The sequence below is a fragment of the Hippocampus comes genome, unplaced genomic scaffold, assembly GCF_001891065.2.
Source record: "Hippocampus comes isolate QL1 unplaced genomic scaffold, H_comes_QL1_v1.1 scaffold44, whole genome shotgun sequence".
Taxonomy (NCBI): domain Eukaryota; kingdom Metazoa; phylum Chordata; class Actinopteri; order Syngnathiformes; family Syngnathidae; genus Hippocampus; species Hippocampus comes.
Window position 1 is genome coordinate 2,440,765 of NW_017805546.1, and position 15,124 is coordinate 2,455,888.

At 46.3% G+C, this 15,124-nt stretch overlaps 1 protein-coding gene across 7 annotated transcripts in view; it reads left to right on the forward strand.

The window, feature by feature from the left end:
- Positions 1-444: 444 nt before the first annotated feature.
- Positions 445-15,124, forward strand: part of LOC109521614 (semaphorin-3F-like) — a 43,442-nt gene continuing 28,762 nt past the window's right edge. For 5 of the 7 annotated variants that reach the window (XM_019879561.1, XM_019879563.1, XM_019879562.1 and 2 more), the window contains exons 1-2: positions 445-823; positions 2,686-2,867. In XM_019879561.1, the coding sequence (XP_019735120.1) occupies positions 2,750-2,867 (118 nt within the window). In that variant the 5' untranslated portion in view covers positions 445-823; positions 2,686-2,749. The remainder of the gene's footprint in view (positions 824-2,685; positions 2,868-15,124) is intronic. The other 2 variants (XM_019879559.1, XM_019879564.1) reach the window with 1 other exon arrangement.

Here is a 15,124-nt window from a genome sequence, read left to right on the forward strand (position 1 = left end):
TGCAGAATTCAGCCACAATAAGAGACGATTGTAAAATCAACTGACAGTGGCAATTTAAAAAAAAAGGCAAACTGATCAGCATTGCCTTAACCACCAATTTTTGATGAGATTTTGCCGAGGGTGCACCACTGTATAACATGGACATTGCCAACCAAGACTGATCTTAAAATCAGACATTCCTCCCGTCTTCCACAAACACAAATATGAGAAGCTTTAGCCTCATTCCCGAGACGTTTGCCAAATGCTCTCAAGTGTAAAAAAAGGAGCGTGATTCGGTCGGAAACCGACAGGGAAGGAAGTCGAGCGCGGTCGAAGTGAGATTTGGGCCGGCCGGCGGAGGGGCGGCTCGCTTCGCCTCGGTGTTGCCCGCCCCGTGGGTGTGTTCACGGCGAGCCGGCCTCCGCATCCACCTGCTCCCGCCCTGCCTCTCTCCAGTCAGTCAGGAGTGGGCAACTTTTCGCCGGGAGCCCCACGCTGCGTGTCTGGACCTCTTCCACCTCGGGGACTTTGTTCCACGCTGCTTTCCAGCCCACCAAGAGATGTGGATCGTGGCGCTCGCCTTTCGTGCGCCGCCAAGGCTGAAGTAAACGTTTGCCCACCTTTTGAATTTCGGAGCATTGAAAATTCACGTGGTCAGATAGCGGCGAGGACGCACAGGTACACTTGACTGTTGCCTCTGAACAAGGGCCGTTCACAATCCGCGCCGGGATTAAATTATTTTTGATTTGGACACGGAAGAGATCGATATTTTGGATTTTTGTTTCAATGAGCGGCCACACGAGCTCTGAAGTTGGGCCGTTAATCTCGACGCTGTAATAGCCAGGTAGGTGATTGTCGCTATTGTGTCGTTTTCCCTGCCGGAATGCGATTTTGACTGCCATTTAAATACTATTATTTCACTGGTATTTGTCTGCCTTTTGTATATATTTTAAATGTGAGCGAAATAGTAGCTCCCTACTGCTCGACCACCAAGTCAATGTATACATGAAATGCCGGACTGAAGAAGCTTTTCACTTTAACTTGAGATCCAATCCTTTCCCCAGACTGCTCAATGCGCTGTAGCCAAGACTGCCAGTCTGTCACACACGCGCTCGTTCTTCCACATTTTTCACGTGATTGCAAAGGAATATGTCTCATCAACCTGTTAAGGAATCCAAGAGATTGATTTGTTTGAATTCAATGTGCATGCATTCAGAATTATTGATCACCTCCGCTGCTGAATGGTGCCCCCCCAAATTGTACTTCTGGTGAATGCATTCAAATCTATCAAATACTACATTGACGCACAGCAGTTGACCTGAGTACACAGTTAATAGATTCGCTTGAATGGAGCGTCTTCTCTCCTCTTTTTCATTTGCTCTCTGTGCCTTGTTTGATTTCATCTGCTGGTGTGAAGGACTTGGCTTCGGTCTCAGAATAAACAGCTGGCTCCTTAACAAATTGTCAGTAAAAAGCAGGAGTTTAAACAGCTGGTTTTGCTCATAAATCCACTCCGGCAAAGCAATTTGGGTGCCTTTTTGTCTTTTCCGACTTTTGAAAAGCGGACACCAAGTCCAACTGTCAAATGTGTGTGTGGCAGAAAGATGATTGTGCAGTCGCCATCACAATTGTACGAAGTTCAGTCATGATGTTTGGGAGATTTTTTTTTTTTCAATCTCTTAAATTCATCTGACATCACAGCTAAATATGTTTTAGTTTTTCTTCATGTGTCCATCCTGAATTATTTTTCCAATCCAGTCCACTTTATTTATAGAGCACATTTTAAAAACAAGACAGTTCCAAAGTATCTGGATTTGCAGCCACAACAATTAAGAAAATGAGGGAAAAAAAACCCTCAACAACAACAACAACAACAGGACCACACAACTCACTCAGTGTTAAAAGCCAGAGAATAAATGTTAGTCTTTGGACCAGACTTGAAACCCTCCACTCCGTAGAGGCTGTTCAAATGTCGAAGGGCAGAAACGTTCCAGCACTGAAAAATCCCTCTGCCTCCGGGTTTTAATGGTTTTCGTCCTCGTGTCCGCGTACGGGTACTGGCTCCCGGACCTCAGTGCGCACGCTGGAGTGTGAACTCGAATGAGGTCAGTGATATATTGTGGGGCCAGTCCATTCAAAGGCTTCAAAACAAACAAGGAAAGTAGCTGGAAGCCAATGCAAAGAAGCGAGAATTGGTATGACTTGATGACATTTTTTGGCTCCAATTAAAATGTGTGAGTCACACCCACTGAATTGTTAATATGCAAATGTCAGCAATACTGTATTGTATTTTTCGCCTGTGCCAATTATCTCTTGTAAGGTCCCTGTAACCATGAGGATGTTAGAATACATCAACCCATCATTTGAATGATTTGAATGATCAGTTATCAGCCCGGGATGTGCTTTTGTTTTCTGGAGATGGAAAACACACAGACGTGCACACATTTTTTTTTTGGGTTCGTAATGGAAATGTGTAACAAAGCTCCAAAAGCTTGGCTCGGTTCCAGCAGCATTCATTGACTGTGAGAGACATCCAGCTAAAGTTCAGGTCTGCATTTCCAGAACCTGCAGGGGTAAGCCCCACCGGGAGCCACTGACTTGACATTTCACATCAATTAATAAACAAAAAGAGACACACAAAATCTGCCAGATTTATAATGTGCATTTTTTTGTTTTTATCTGATGGGCTCAATTTTGTTCCTGCAGCTTTTTTATTTTTCATTTTTGGGGATTACATCACTGATCGCGTGTGACTGGAAGTCGATCGGCCATGCAGCTGCACAGTCTGTGGACAGCCAGCAGCGTCCTGGCGCTGTGCAGCTTTGCTCTGGGGAGCCCAATGAGCAATGAGCCACTGGCTGCACCTCGCGTCTTCGTCTCCTTCAAAGGTAAGACTCGATCATGTTCAATTGCAATGATTGATTTTTTTTTTTTCCTGGGGAGGTGGGGGGGGGGGGGACACACACACACTTCACATCACATCTCTTTCTCACTCACTCGGTCTTATTCTGATGCTCTCCATCTCCCGCGGTTATCAGGCTGATTCTATCAGCCTGTTAGTTGCACAGAGATTAACAGTGACAAACAGGGATGACTAAATCGGCTTGGCAAACTCCCTGACCCGCCATCTCCACCGTCTCCTTCCCACCCTCGGCGCCTCCTGTCCATTATCTCCCTTGAACCACCTTACATCGGCTTGCCTGCAACTCTCTTCTCGAAAACTGATAATGCTCAAGAGTTAGATGAAGACCCCCTCTTAAATCATGTCACGCGAGGCACTTTCATGTTTTATTTGAGAGCAGTTTCCATTTTAAGGCAATGTGCTTAGGGAGTATCGCCAGACTGTATATCAAGACAGTGTTTAACGTTCTCCCCGTGCCTGCACGGGGTTTTTCTGGGTATTCCAAGTTCATCCCACATTCCAAAAATGTGCGTGGCAGGTTGATTGAACACTCTAAATTGTCCCGAGGACCATTCTTGTTGTAGTGCTTGACAAAGCTGATTCCTGCTGACATGGGCTCAATACCCCATTTGCAGTGGCCCTGCGATTGAGAGGGGACAGGTTGGGACCCCGACACCCTCGACACACGATAAGCGTTGTGGGAATCTGATAGAATAGGGATTGTTTCCCACCTTCATCCATAGCCACATAGGGTGTTTTTCTTTGGCGTTGTGTCCATGCACCACAAATAGGCTTTCATTGTCTTGGACGCTGGCTTGTTTTCCACACGATGGGCCGTGCGCACCCTTCCGCCAAACTGTGTGAAAAAGGAGATGGCTAAACACCAGCCGGAATGCGCAAACTCTCCATCGGCTCGACCCGGCTCGCTAGTTGTCAATTTAATAAAAGGCCAAATTTGCCACTGGCCTGGCAGGATGTGCGGCGAGAGTGGATGAGGGCGGCCCTAAAACGGTTTGATTTATTTTTGGGGTAATAATATGCACCTCCTCTAGTTTAAAAAGAGCATGGCACGGCCATGTTTTCAAATTGGGCAAAAGTTGCCTAATACAGAATGTCTTTTGTTTGCTGGCCTTGTTCATTCATACCTTTCACTCGTTAATCACCGTCGATTTTCAGTGTATCTCTCTGGATGGAAGCAAAAATAAATTTCAGGCTCACGTTACACTCATTTCAGCTAATCAAATGCAGACTGTATTGAATCACATTTGTCACTCTTCCATGTACAATGATGACGTGTAATAACTTGTTGGCCATGATGTGATCAGTCCCTGGCGATTTGACGGTCTGGCTTTGTGCGTTAGAGGCTGTACAGATTAGGTGAGGTGGATTCTGCAGGGGTCCAAGTTGGAGCCCATATTATCAGGAGCAAATTGCCAGGCTCAGCCAAGCAGAGCGACATCCCCGAGGCCCGTCCAGCGCGGAGATCAAGCCTTTGATTAGCATCAAGAGAAAAGCCAAGGAAGCGAGCAGCAGCGCCCCTGTTTGCTTTGCTTTCCATTTCCCAGCGCTCCCTCCAACAAGTTGACTTAATTAAGTGGACCGGCGGCACGGTTCATTGTCAAAGTCGTTTTCCTTCTTTAATCAAGAAGGATTTCACACCTCGCTGAGCACATCCAGAGGGCAGCTTTTTTCGTTTTACATTTCAAATATCATTTTCGTTAGCTTTTTGCACACAGCTTGTATTTGTATTTTTTTGGGAGGGGGGGGTGGGGGTTGTGGTGTATTTGTGTGCCTTCTTTTCTCCCGCTGATCCGTAGAAACCAAAATTTCATTGGATGCTTTAGAATTGGCACATCCCTGACGTATGGACGCAAGTGAGATAATTGGCAGTCTGAGGCAGGCATCGCTTCTCTTTGATTTTGGTTAAAAAAAAAAAACGAGAGAGAGAGAGAGAGAGAGAGAGAGAGAGGGAGAGGGAGAGGGGCTGGAGTGTCTCGCCTACCTGTTTGTGTTTGGCTTTCCAGTCGATGTGAATTTCACCGTCTACCGAAGCTGCTTCTCTCAGAGGAATGCACCCCCCTACATTCAATATCGTGACTCGATCTCCTTTAATTGCTTTTTGAGAGGCCCGCGTAGTCCTCACCTTGGCAAGCTGGCTGCGCTTCCGACGATGCATTATGATGTGCCGTTTGGGAAGATGCTGCAACTTCAGAAAGCGACTCTTGGACATTTTTGTATTTTTATTAAGCCTTCAATGGTTGCGTTATAACAACATCCTCACTGTCAACTCACGCGGTCGCTAAAAATGCGGTAAATGGGAGCAAATGTCTTGAAGATGTCCTCCGGTTGTGCACTCTGTTTTGATGACAGGGCAACCGGTGCATGCAGACGGCACGGTTTTGAGAATAGACGTTTAAAAATGTTTCATCTACAGCAAGACGAGATGGTCTGAGGGAGAAACTTTAGCGCCAGTAAACTGAGGAGAAAGGTTAGCAAGAAGCCTGCCAGTTTAGGCAGGAAAGGTGTAATCAATGTCAGATGAGAAACCTGTTTTCAATGAAGGAGGTGCAGGAGTGAAACAAATCTAGCCCCAGGTAATCAGTTGACATTTTAAGATTAGTTGAGACAAGACTGCTGTCGCCAGCAAGTCCAGAACGAGACGTACTGTATTTTATGAAGAGAGTCAACGTGGAACTTCCAAAAAAACAAAAAAAAGTTTCTGGGAATACTCAAATACATCTAAAGCAATGAAATGATTACAAATGAACATTGTTTAGATGGTGCTACATTTTTCTAACTTCAAGAAGCGCATCGCGAGCGTCGGGGACGAAACCTCCTCTGTCCCAATTTGGTAAATGCAACATGAATAATCATTCTTCCACAAAAATAATAATGTTGTTCAGTCCACACGTGTGGATGGCCTAAAAACACTCCCGCTAGCAGTTTTGCTTTTCTTAAGAGCCATTCTTTGGGCTAATTATAAGCAAAAAAAGAAGATCAACTAGCTAGCTTGCAATGAGTGAGGCCCAGGGCCGGCCGGTGGTTCTGCATCGCGTGAAGAAGCACAGCTGATCCTAGAGGATAGCTTGCAATGAGTGAGGCCCAGGGCCGGTGATGGTTCTGCATCGCGTGAAGAAGCACAGCTGATCCTTCCGCGTGTACATGCTAATACTCAAATTACGAATGTAAAACAGTGCCGAAGTCAAAATGGTTTTCCTCCTAAAACTGTGTACGTAGCTGAATTGTTTGGTCAAGACGTTCCACCATACATCAGTCTGGAGCAGTACAGCGTAAACGTGGAAGGATTTTCTGAGAGTACCGGACCCCACTAAGACTCAAATCATGCGCCGTACCTTTGTGACTCAAATCCGATAAGACGTCAGCTCAGTATGCCCGTTTTTTTCCCCTCGGGTGCTACACTCTAAAGACCCTAAAAACAGCCCCTTTTCTGGCTGACCATGTTTTCCAAAGTAGAGATCCATTGCTACTTTTGGCTTGCATGATCTCTCAGCAGATTTGAGCGCATGCATTAGCTACTGTGTATCCAAAGCCGAAGCTGAGTCCATGATGATGGCTCTTGTTCAGTCTCGTACCTTTGTGACTCAAATCCGATAAGATGTCAGCTCAATATGCCCGTTTTTTTTTCCCCTCGGGTGCTGCACTCTAAAGACCCTAAAAACAGCCCCTTTTCTGGCTGACCATGTTTTCCAAAGTATAGATCCATTGCTACTTTTGGCTTGCATGATCTCACAGCAGATTTGAGCTCATGCATTAGCTACTGTGTATCCAAAGTCGAAGCTGAGTCCATGATGATGGCTCTTGTTCAGTCCTTGAACCCATCCATCGACCTCTGTCTCACAGAGTGACGCTTCGAGACATCTGTGCAAAATCTCTGCCCACTCTTCCACATGAGAGCGTTCGCCCGGAAGTGGAATAGACCCCACAATGCTTTCGCTGACGTTAGGGCCACCGCACACTTCCCAAAACCGCCTCGGAGTGGACCGTTGCAACAACATTGCGGTTGACCCCTCACCCACTCACATTGGGCAATGTGATATATGGACGCCCCGCGACGCGAGTCTGTTTTGGGTTCCGAGGCCTCCCGTACAAAATGTTAATCCATGAAAAGAGTGTCACTCAAGGCAGACGCAGGTTGCAACAGAAAGTGAACGTGGGCGAGACCAAAGAGGAATAATGAGGACATATTGAAAGGTGGGGCCCATTCACTTGAGTTTGGCTGCATGGTTGGGTATGCACCGCCCGTGTACATTTTTCCCGCACGCTTCACAATTTTTCCACAGGTCCATATGAACTTGTAAATATGGTTAAGTAATGTAATAAACCAATATATGTGGTCGGTGCGAGCCTTCAGTCAGTCTTAGCCATGTCGGACGGTGTACAGCGAGCGGCCCATAGAGGTCTTTCGTGGGCTTTTCTGAGTCTGCTAACAAAGAGTAGGCAAACAACCATGCGGGGTCCAGTACACCTTGTAAGTAAAGTAGAACGGAAGCGGATCAACGACACCTTGTAAATATTCATTTTGGAAAGTAGATTTAATGTACAGCTGAGGGCTGCTTTGCACTGTAAACGCTTTGTGAGATTCCGTTCTGTGTGGTATCAACCTTCAGGAAATGTGCTTTTCTGATTTGTTACATACTACGGATGAAGAAAATGCCACACGAGAGTACTGGACAGTAAGCATGATGGTACTCGATCCCCCCAGTGCAATAAAATCAAGGCCAAATCCACTGGGACAATAGAATATGGGTCACTTTTGCCACGATCCACAAGCTCACCGACGCTTTTGCACGGTGGCAGTGCTGAGTTGTTATTCCAAATACCACTCATCTGCATACATTAAAGAAAGTGGCCGAAAGCAGGCTCCTCTTTTCATTCCCTGGCAAATTCTTAAGGTGTAAGCAAATATGCATGTCGAGGCTGCATTCTGGTATGTTCTGCCCCTTGTTCTGCCGTCAAAATGTTCCCAATGTATCCACAGGGGATGCGCGGTGTTTGAAGAGCTGAAGGGCCGAGCCCGACCGCAAATAGCAGTTTTTGCCAACGACTGACACGCCCCGCAACATTATTATAATTGCCTATATTAATCATGAAAGGCAAAAACATACCACAAACTGTGATCCAATAATACAATTTCAAATGCTTACAAACATCTTCAAACATGACTGCACTCTTAAAGGGGAAGTCATCCCGAAACCTTTGACAAGAATATGTTCTCTGCACCTTCAGCAGTCTAAAAACAACATTCTGATTCATGTGGAATATATGAGCTAAGCAGTAAAATCCGCCCGTTTTTGTCCACCTTAAGGGACGGCTGTTTTGCCACTTTCTGTTCGCCGAAAATGACCTGACACCTGCTCAGCGTTCGGGTAACGGCCAGTCACGGCTCACCTGTTTTCTGAAACTGAAACTTTTGTTCGCCTGCCACAAGCAGCCCTGGCACTTTATGGGTTGTTTAACATGGCTGCCGCTTAAGCGTTGAGCCCGAGTGGACAAAGTTGCTGCCCGCCGATGTCACTCAGGCAAAGACGCACATGGGCCAAGAGAGGTGAGCTACATGCGAAGCTGAGGTCCGTAGCTACTCCGTCACCACTAACTGGCCTGTTGCGAGCCATTCTCATCTGCTCTCTCGATGACAAAATGGATGAGAGAGAGAAGAAATCGGTGAGGAAAGTGTGAATTGGAAGTACGTTTCGAAGTGCATCCACTCTGGGTTGTTGTCAGTGGCTCGCTGTCAGTTCATCTCTGGGAGTGTCCGTTTGCTAGCGCTTTGTCACTGAAACTAGTAAATGTTTAAATCATTAGTGCCATTGTTCACTCAACACATTCCAGTGGCTACTTTCGATGCACTACACATCAGTAGTACAACAAGTCATTGTTTTTGATCACAGCTATGATGTGAAGTGAATCTTTTTCTCAAAGTACACTTGATGGTGTTCCTGTGCTGCGTGTCTGTACAGGTTCTTATTCTTTCACAACCTTACTCAAGGGGATTGTCTCTAATAACTGGCAACTTCCCAGCAGTCCTGATTTTACCCGGTGCTGAAGACATGCACCACTTTTTATGCCGGTGCTAATTTTACAGCTCTGTTAGACCACATGCAGAAAGAAGCCCACCAATGCATGCACTTTGAAGTCTTTGTGGTCGTGTGGTTTTGAAATGCTGAGTTTCTCGTTTTTGGAGAAGGTGTTAATTATAATATGCGAGGATGGACTTTAGGTAACACCCATTGAGAGCCGTGACCCCCTGGAAGGCTGTTTTTGTCAGTGACCCATGCTTTTTGAACGTCTCCCCTTGCGATTGGCGACAAAGTGAAACGGGATGTCTGGCATGCAAACTCCCCTTGTTGTTGTTGTTGTTGTTTTTTTGGCCTCACCCACTCACCGTTGCCCAAAGAAGGACCTCAAGCTGCTGGGGCGTTTGTGTAGGTTTGGATCTTATTCAGAGAAGTTCATTCATGCTCTGAGAGACCCGGGGGGGCCATCAAACTGGCATTCGTCAATGAATGTGACGCGCAGCCTCCCACCGGACCTCCTCCGTGAATCCTATAGATTGGCCAGTCCACGCTCAAAGAGCGCACTGTGAAGCTGTTCAGAGAGGACGACAGGTTAGACGCGAGGTGAAAAATGAGGTCTCTACGTGGAGGGGAAAATGTCACTGTTTAAATTTAATGACCCATTCTGGCATTGTGCCGAAGAGAAAGTGGCTGATGCTACCGCTACCGTCAGCGGATTATGAGTATTTTCGAGGCGGTTCGACAAAAGTGGTGCTCATTTTGTCGAGTCCCTCCCTCCTTTTGATTGCCTCTATGCCAGCTTGTTTGAGCGAGACGCATAAGCTCATTGTTTTGGAAGTCTCTGAGTGAAAGGGTGGTACTCCTAAATCCAGCATTGACTTCCCAATTGCTTGTTTTTCTACTTAGCCATTCAATGGAAAGGTAATGAATACTTTATTACCACTTTACCATGTGACTTTCAGGGAGCATATTTCATACCCCCCCCCCTCACCCACCCCCAGGAAAGTCCTGTGGTGTTTCCCAGAGTTTCCAAGTAGCCTGCTTTGCATTTCCTCTCTGAAAGACAAACGACCTCGAGTCCAAGATGAACTGTTCTGCCCGAGGGAGGCAGAGAAACGAGGCATGCAGGGTACGGCCTAGGATTTCACACTTACTTCTCCTTATTTCCCCCCCGCCCCCATTCTAGGAGACAATCCAAAGTCTCTCCACACTGCTACAGTTTGGATCCCGTTTCACTCCCTCACTTTTCATACCCTTTTGACATACATAAATTGTTTTTTATAATCTCCCAGCAAGCATGCTCACTGCGAAGTGGATTGGTTTGCTTTTCCTGGTTTGACATTGCAGCTGACACCGAAATGTGGACACCCGTGAACGGAAACATTTTTGAAAATGACAGATGCGGACATTACTCTCACACCTACCATTAAAGCAGTTACCTGGCAATTGCATCACAGTGTGCGACCGGACAAAGATTGCAGCGCCTCCCTCTGTCACCTGCCCGGACCCCCAAGGTGAGCTGTGGCTTTTCGGTGCAGACAGGCCAGCAATCCCTAATCCGAGCCGCTTCTCCTCAGGAGGGTTGTGGGCATGCCGGAGCATCTCCCAGCTGTCTTCGAGCAGCAGGCTTGGGTACACCCTGAACCGGTTGCCAGGTAATCGCAGGGCACGCAGAGACAAACCACTGTTTGCGCTCACCATCCCACCGCGGGACAATTTTGAGCCTTCAATCAACCCAGCATGCCCATTTTTGGAATATGGGAGGAGATCGGAGCACCCGGAGAAAATCCATGCAGGCACGGGAGAACGTGCAGACTCCACACAGGAAAGCCAGGTCCGGATTCGAACTCACGACCTCTGCAATGTGAGGAGGACGAGCTAACCAGTCGTCCGCCATGCCGCTGCAGACAAGCCACCAAGAAGAAAAAAAAAAGAAAAGAAATAGTGACCGGAACCGAATGAGGGAAGACAGGCAAACGAGCAAGCGCCAATGCTGTTTTTCTAAATGCGGAAGAGGCATTGAGAAGACGTAATTGATTGGAAAGTATTGGCTCTGAGAGAGAAATAATGGTTAGGTGAGCTTCTAATGACACGTTACGGGGATAGAATGCCCAATGGATTTAACTCTTCAGTAAGTCTGTTGAGGCTACCAGCCCACCGCAAAGCTCAGTCCTGTGTTCGTCGACAGTCTCAAAGGCACGTCCGGACACATTGTGGTGCCGTATGGAAATATCAAACCATATTTGGCCGCTTTGTGTCAACAGCAACGTGAATGTCAATTCATTTGCATTACTCAAGTGGGGAAGTGATCGCGGAATACATTCGGTCTGGACGGCAATGCGAATGTCCTTGAAGACCAAAGAAAACGTGTTTGTCCATGCTGGTCCATTAATATGTGGCGCATGTAATCACAGCTATTCCTTTCAGGTAAAGTTAGCATCCTTTCAATGTAGTTAAGTCATAGCCCGGAGGAGGTTCGAGTTCTGTCATGTTCTAAAACAACAGCAGGCAGCAGGATTAGTATCGATGCAGCGACAAGCCCTTCGCTCCTGAGGCTAACCACCACTTCCTCATTGCTTTTCTTTCGACACGTCCTCGATCTCTCTTCGCAACATGAACTGGCGGCTTGGCAATGGCCTCTTGAGGTGTTGAGGAAATTCACTTTTCATCAGAGGACGAGTCCGACCCATCTCTGAATAGAGCTGCCGTGACTGTGGCTCAGGATTCGAGTTATGCGGGAGCCAATGGGAGCCCGGCGCCCGCAAAGCGCGGCCGAGCCGCTGAAAAGCCCACGACCAAGGGCCTCCGAGCCCCCCCAGAAAGACAGACAACCGGGGCTCCCCTCGTCCTGTGTTTATGACTTGAACCCTGCTGGGAATGTGTCGGATTTTTACACTTCAAATAGTTTTAATGGGCATCGAGTCATCTTATCCGACCTAACGTTGTTTCTTTGCTCTGCCCGCTGCTTTCCTTCCTTGTTGAATACATGCTCATATTTTGATAGTTTTATTTTGTTGGCTCACTGTATCGGTAATAAATGGTTCAAATATTTGTCTCACGTCACCAAAACGTAATTATTTTTCCTTTGACGTTTTTTATTCCATAGGTTAAAAACCTACATCACCCTTTTAAGTTGCAAGGAATTAATTGTAATTAATACATCTTTGAGTCTCTTACTAATCCTGATGCAAGGTTCTGAGTCAAGAAGCAGACTGCCAGTTGTCCGATTTTAATTTCGTTAATGAGCCGAGAGAACCTTCCACAGAGCCTCAACGATGTTGAACGTGACCAAGATGTTGGTGTGTGTGTGCCTACCGGTAATTATTTTGCAGTCTGTGTCCATTTTGAGACCTCAAATGCTTTCTTTCGTGGTGATCAAATTCTGGCTGAGGCACAACACATATATATAGCCCGAGTGATTATCCAACATCATCTTGCTGGTTCACCACAATGTCTCTTTTCATTTGTCTCACTTGTTGTCAATGAAAATGTTTTAGAGGACAGGAAGTCAATGTATGTTTGTATTCCAATCTGATAAACCTAATGTATTTTTGTTGTTGTTGAAAGATGCCATCAAACACAGTCTTTCTAATTAGGATTGAAAAAAACTCAAACATGAGATGAAGCTAAATGATTTTGTTTCAGAAATTTAGCATCAGTGACCTGTTTGTGTCTCACCCAGATCTTGGTTGTAAAAGAAGCGTCATTCACTAGAAGCACACAGTTCTCAATCAGACTCAGAATCAAATTTATTGGCCAAGTATGTAAAAAAAACACACACAAGGAATTGACTTTCCCAGTTACAAACTGTCCAACAGAACGGGAAGCCTGGCGGTTTGCTGATCAGCGGCCCGAGATACTTTGTTTTTTTTTCACAGTTTTGACCCTGCAAATCAAACCAGACCTTACACGTGTCTTCCAATTACATATACAGTAAGAAAAACCATCAAAATTGACGTACTGTATTGCCTTTTTCTCATTTTTAATTTTGAAGAAGGAAAGATGTGCCATCTCTGGTTTGTGTCAGAAATCTATTGCCAAAACCTTTCAGGTCTGTCGCTCTGAAGCCCCTGCTGGAATGGCTCATGCAGAGGTCACAGTGGAGGATATGCAGCCTGTCAGTCTAATATTGAGTCTGACAGGTGTGTGTCTCTCTCTCTCTTTTGAATGGAAAGTCAAGTGTGGAGAGACTGACTGGTCATTAAAATTTTGATTTTGTCGCACTTCAGTAGATTTCCTCAGCTGTCAAACTGTCCATGTTTGTTCCCCTGTGTGGTTGTCACCTCGGGCACAGCTGACATTGGACACGCCGTTTCCCTCTTGTTTAATGAGGAACAACAAGTGCTCGGTCTGCGGGGGGCACAAATAGCATTGCCTAAATTATTTTTCTCAATTACTCCAGTAGGTGTGTGCAGACTGTGTGATGGACGGTCGATATATTGTCGTCAATTTGGTGTTATGTGCTAGTGTTTCCTTCTGCGCTGTCCCTGCTTGGCGTTGATGCTTCAGTTCCCCGAATGTAAAAACGAAGGCTAAGGTGCCCTGAAAACAAACGTGAAAGTAAATAACTGGATACATGCGTTCAATCAGAATCGGGCACTTGGACCTCCAGTGCAAATCATGCCTAAAGGGGCTTGTAAAAAATGTCTTTGGTCAGGTGGGGACAACCCCTCCCACTGGATTTATGTATTGTCGTCAATTTGGTGTTATGTACTCGTGTTTCCTTCCGCGCTGTCCCTGCTTGCCGTTGATGCTTGTGGAGCTTCAGTTCCCCGAATGTAAAAACTAAGGCTACAGTGCCGTGGAAACAAACGTGAAAGTAAATAACTGGATACATGCGTTCAATCTGAATCGGGCACTTGGACCTGCAGTGCAAATCATGCCTAAAAGGGCTTGTAAAAAATGCCTTTGGTCAGCGAGGCGCACCTGCCAATGAGGTGGCATGAAAGTAGACTGAACTTTAGACCAGGTGGAAGCAGGTCTAAGTTGTGGCACAGGTAGTGTAACAGGATTTTGATGAATTTGATCCAGGAGCAGGTGCACAGATTCTGAGCTCTGCGGTGATGTGCAATGGACTCCAAGTGCCCACTTCACATCACTGTTGTTCTGTGATCGCTCTGAACATCTTTACATCATCGGCAAGAAGAGATCTTCTTGCAATTCATTACATACTGTCCCGCATGTAGACCGTGCGCCTCTCCTGCGCTGAATTACAGAAGCTGCTTACATAGGCCGGGACGCAAGTCAGTTGTGTTCACGCCCACATCGGCGCAAACGGCTGTTTCTAACCGTGCACGTCAGAGAAATACCAAAAGAAAGAATTTTCCACCCATGCGCACAGTCAGACCGGGCTTTGCACTTGACTTGCACTGAGCACAGGACTCGGACCCTCACCGTTTTACAGTACCTATTGAACAAACACTATTGTGTGGCTTGGTGTTTTGAAGTAAATAGTCGGGTGTGCTGACACACATGCCTTCTCACATTCCTCAGAATCCTTGTTTTCAAGGCTGTGTCCTCACTGGGGCTTAGAATTTCCCATTAATACCGACTCATGTGTTACTTTCTTCCTACATTTTGTCTGATATTGATCAAACTTGTAAGTGGAGCCCTTAAGTGAATGTGTAAAGCCTCCTGGTAATCAGTGATTGACAGTTGCTATTTCTACTTGCGCTTCAAGGGGACTTCTGTGGGCAGCAAAGCAGCAGGGGCAAAGGATGAAGGCTCGTTTTCTCCTGTTAGCGTTAGCACCGAAAGGATGGGCTGAGACCACTACTATGTCCGTCTATGAACAAAACAGACAACTCTGAGAAAGCAAATTGGGTGCTGATTGAAGCGTGCATCCACCTCATGCTGTCTGCAAAAGCTAAGAACAGCCTCAGTGTAGCAGTATAATGTCCGAATGATGAAATAACATTTTTGTATGTGTTTTTGCCATCTAATTTGTGTCCTAAAGACGGCTCATGCGCTGATGATCTGGAGCACCCACTGTATACTGTATTGCCTTCTCCTTCTGCGTCATCTCTGCTAAATCGGACGATAAATGCATGTCGTCTTTACATGTGTGAAAAACAACAATGAGGCCGAATAACGCATGCCATTGCCCTGGGAAGGTGGGGGGGACACACACACACACACACACACACACACACACACACACACACACACACACACACACACACACACACACACACACACCCCACACCAC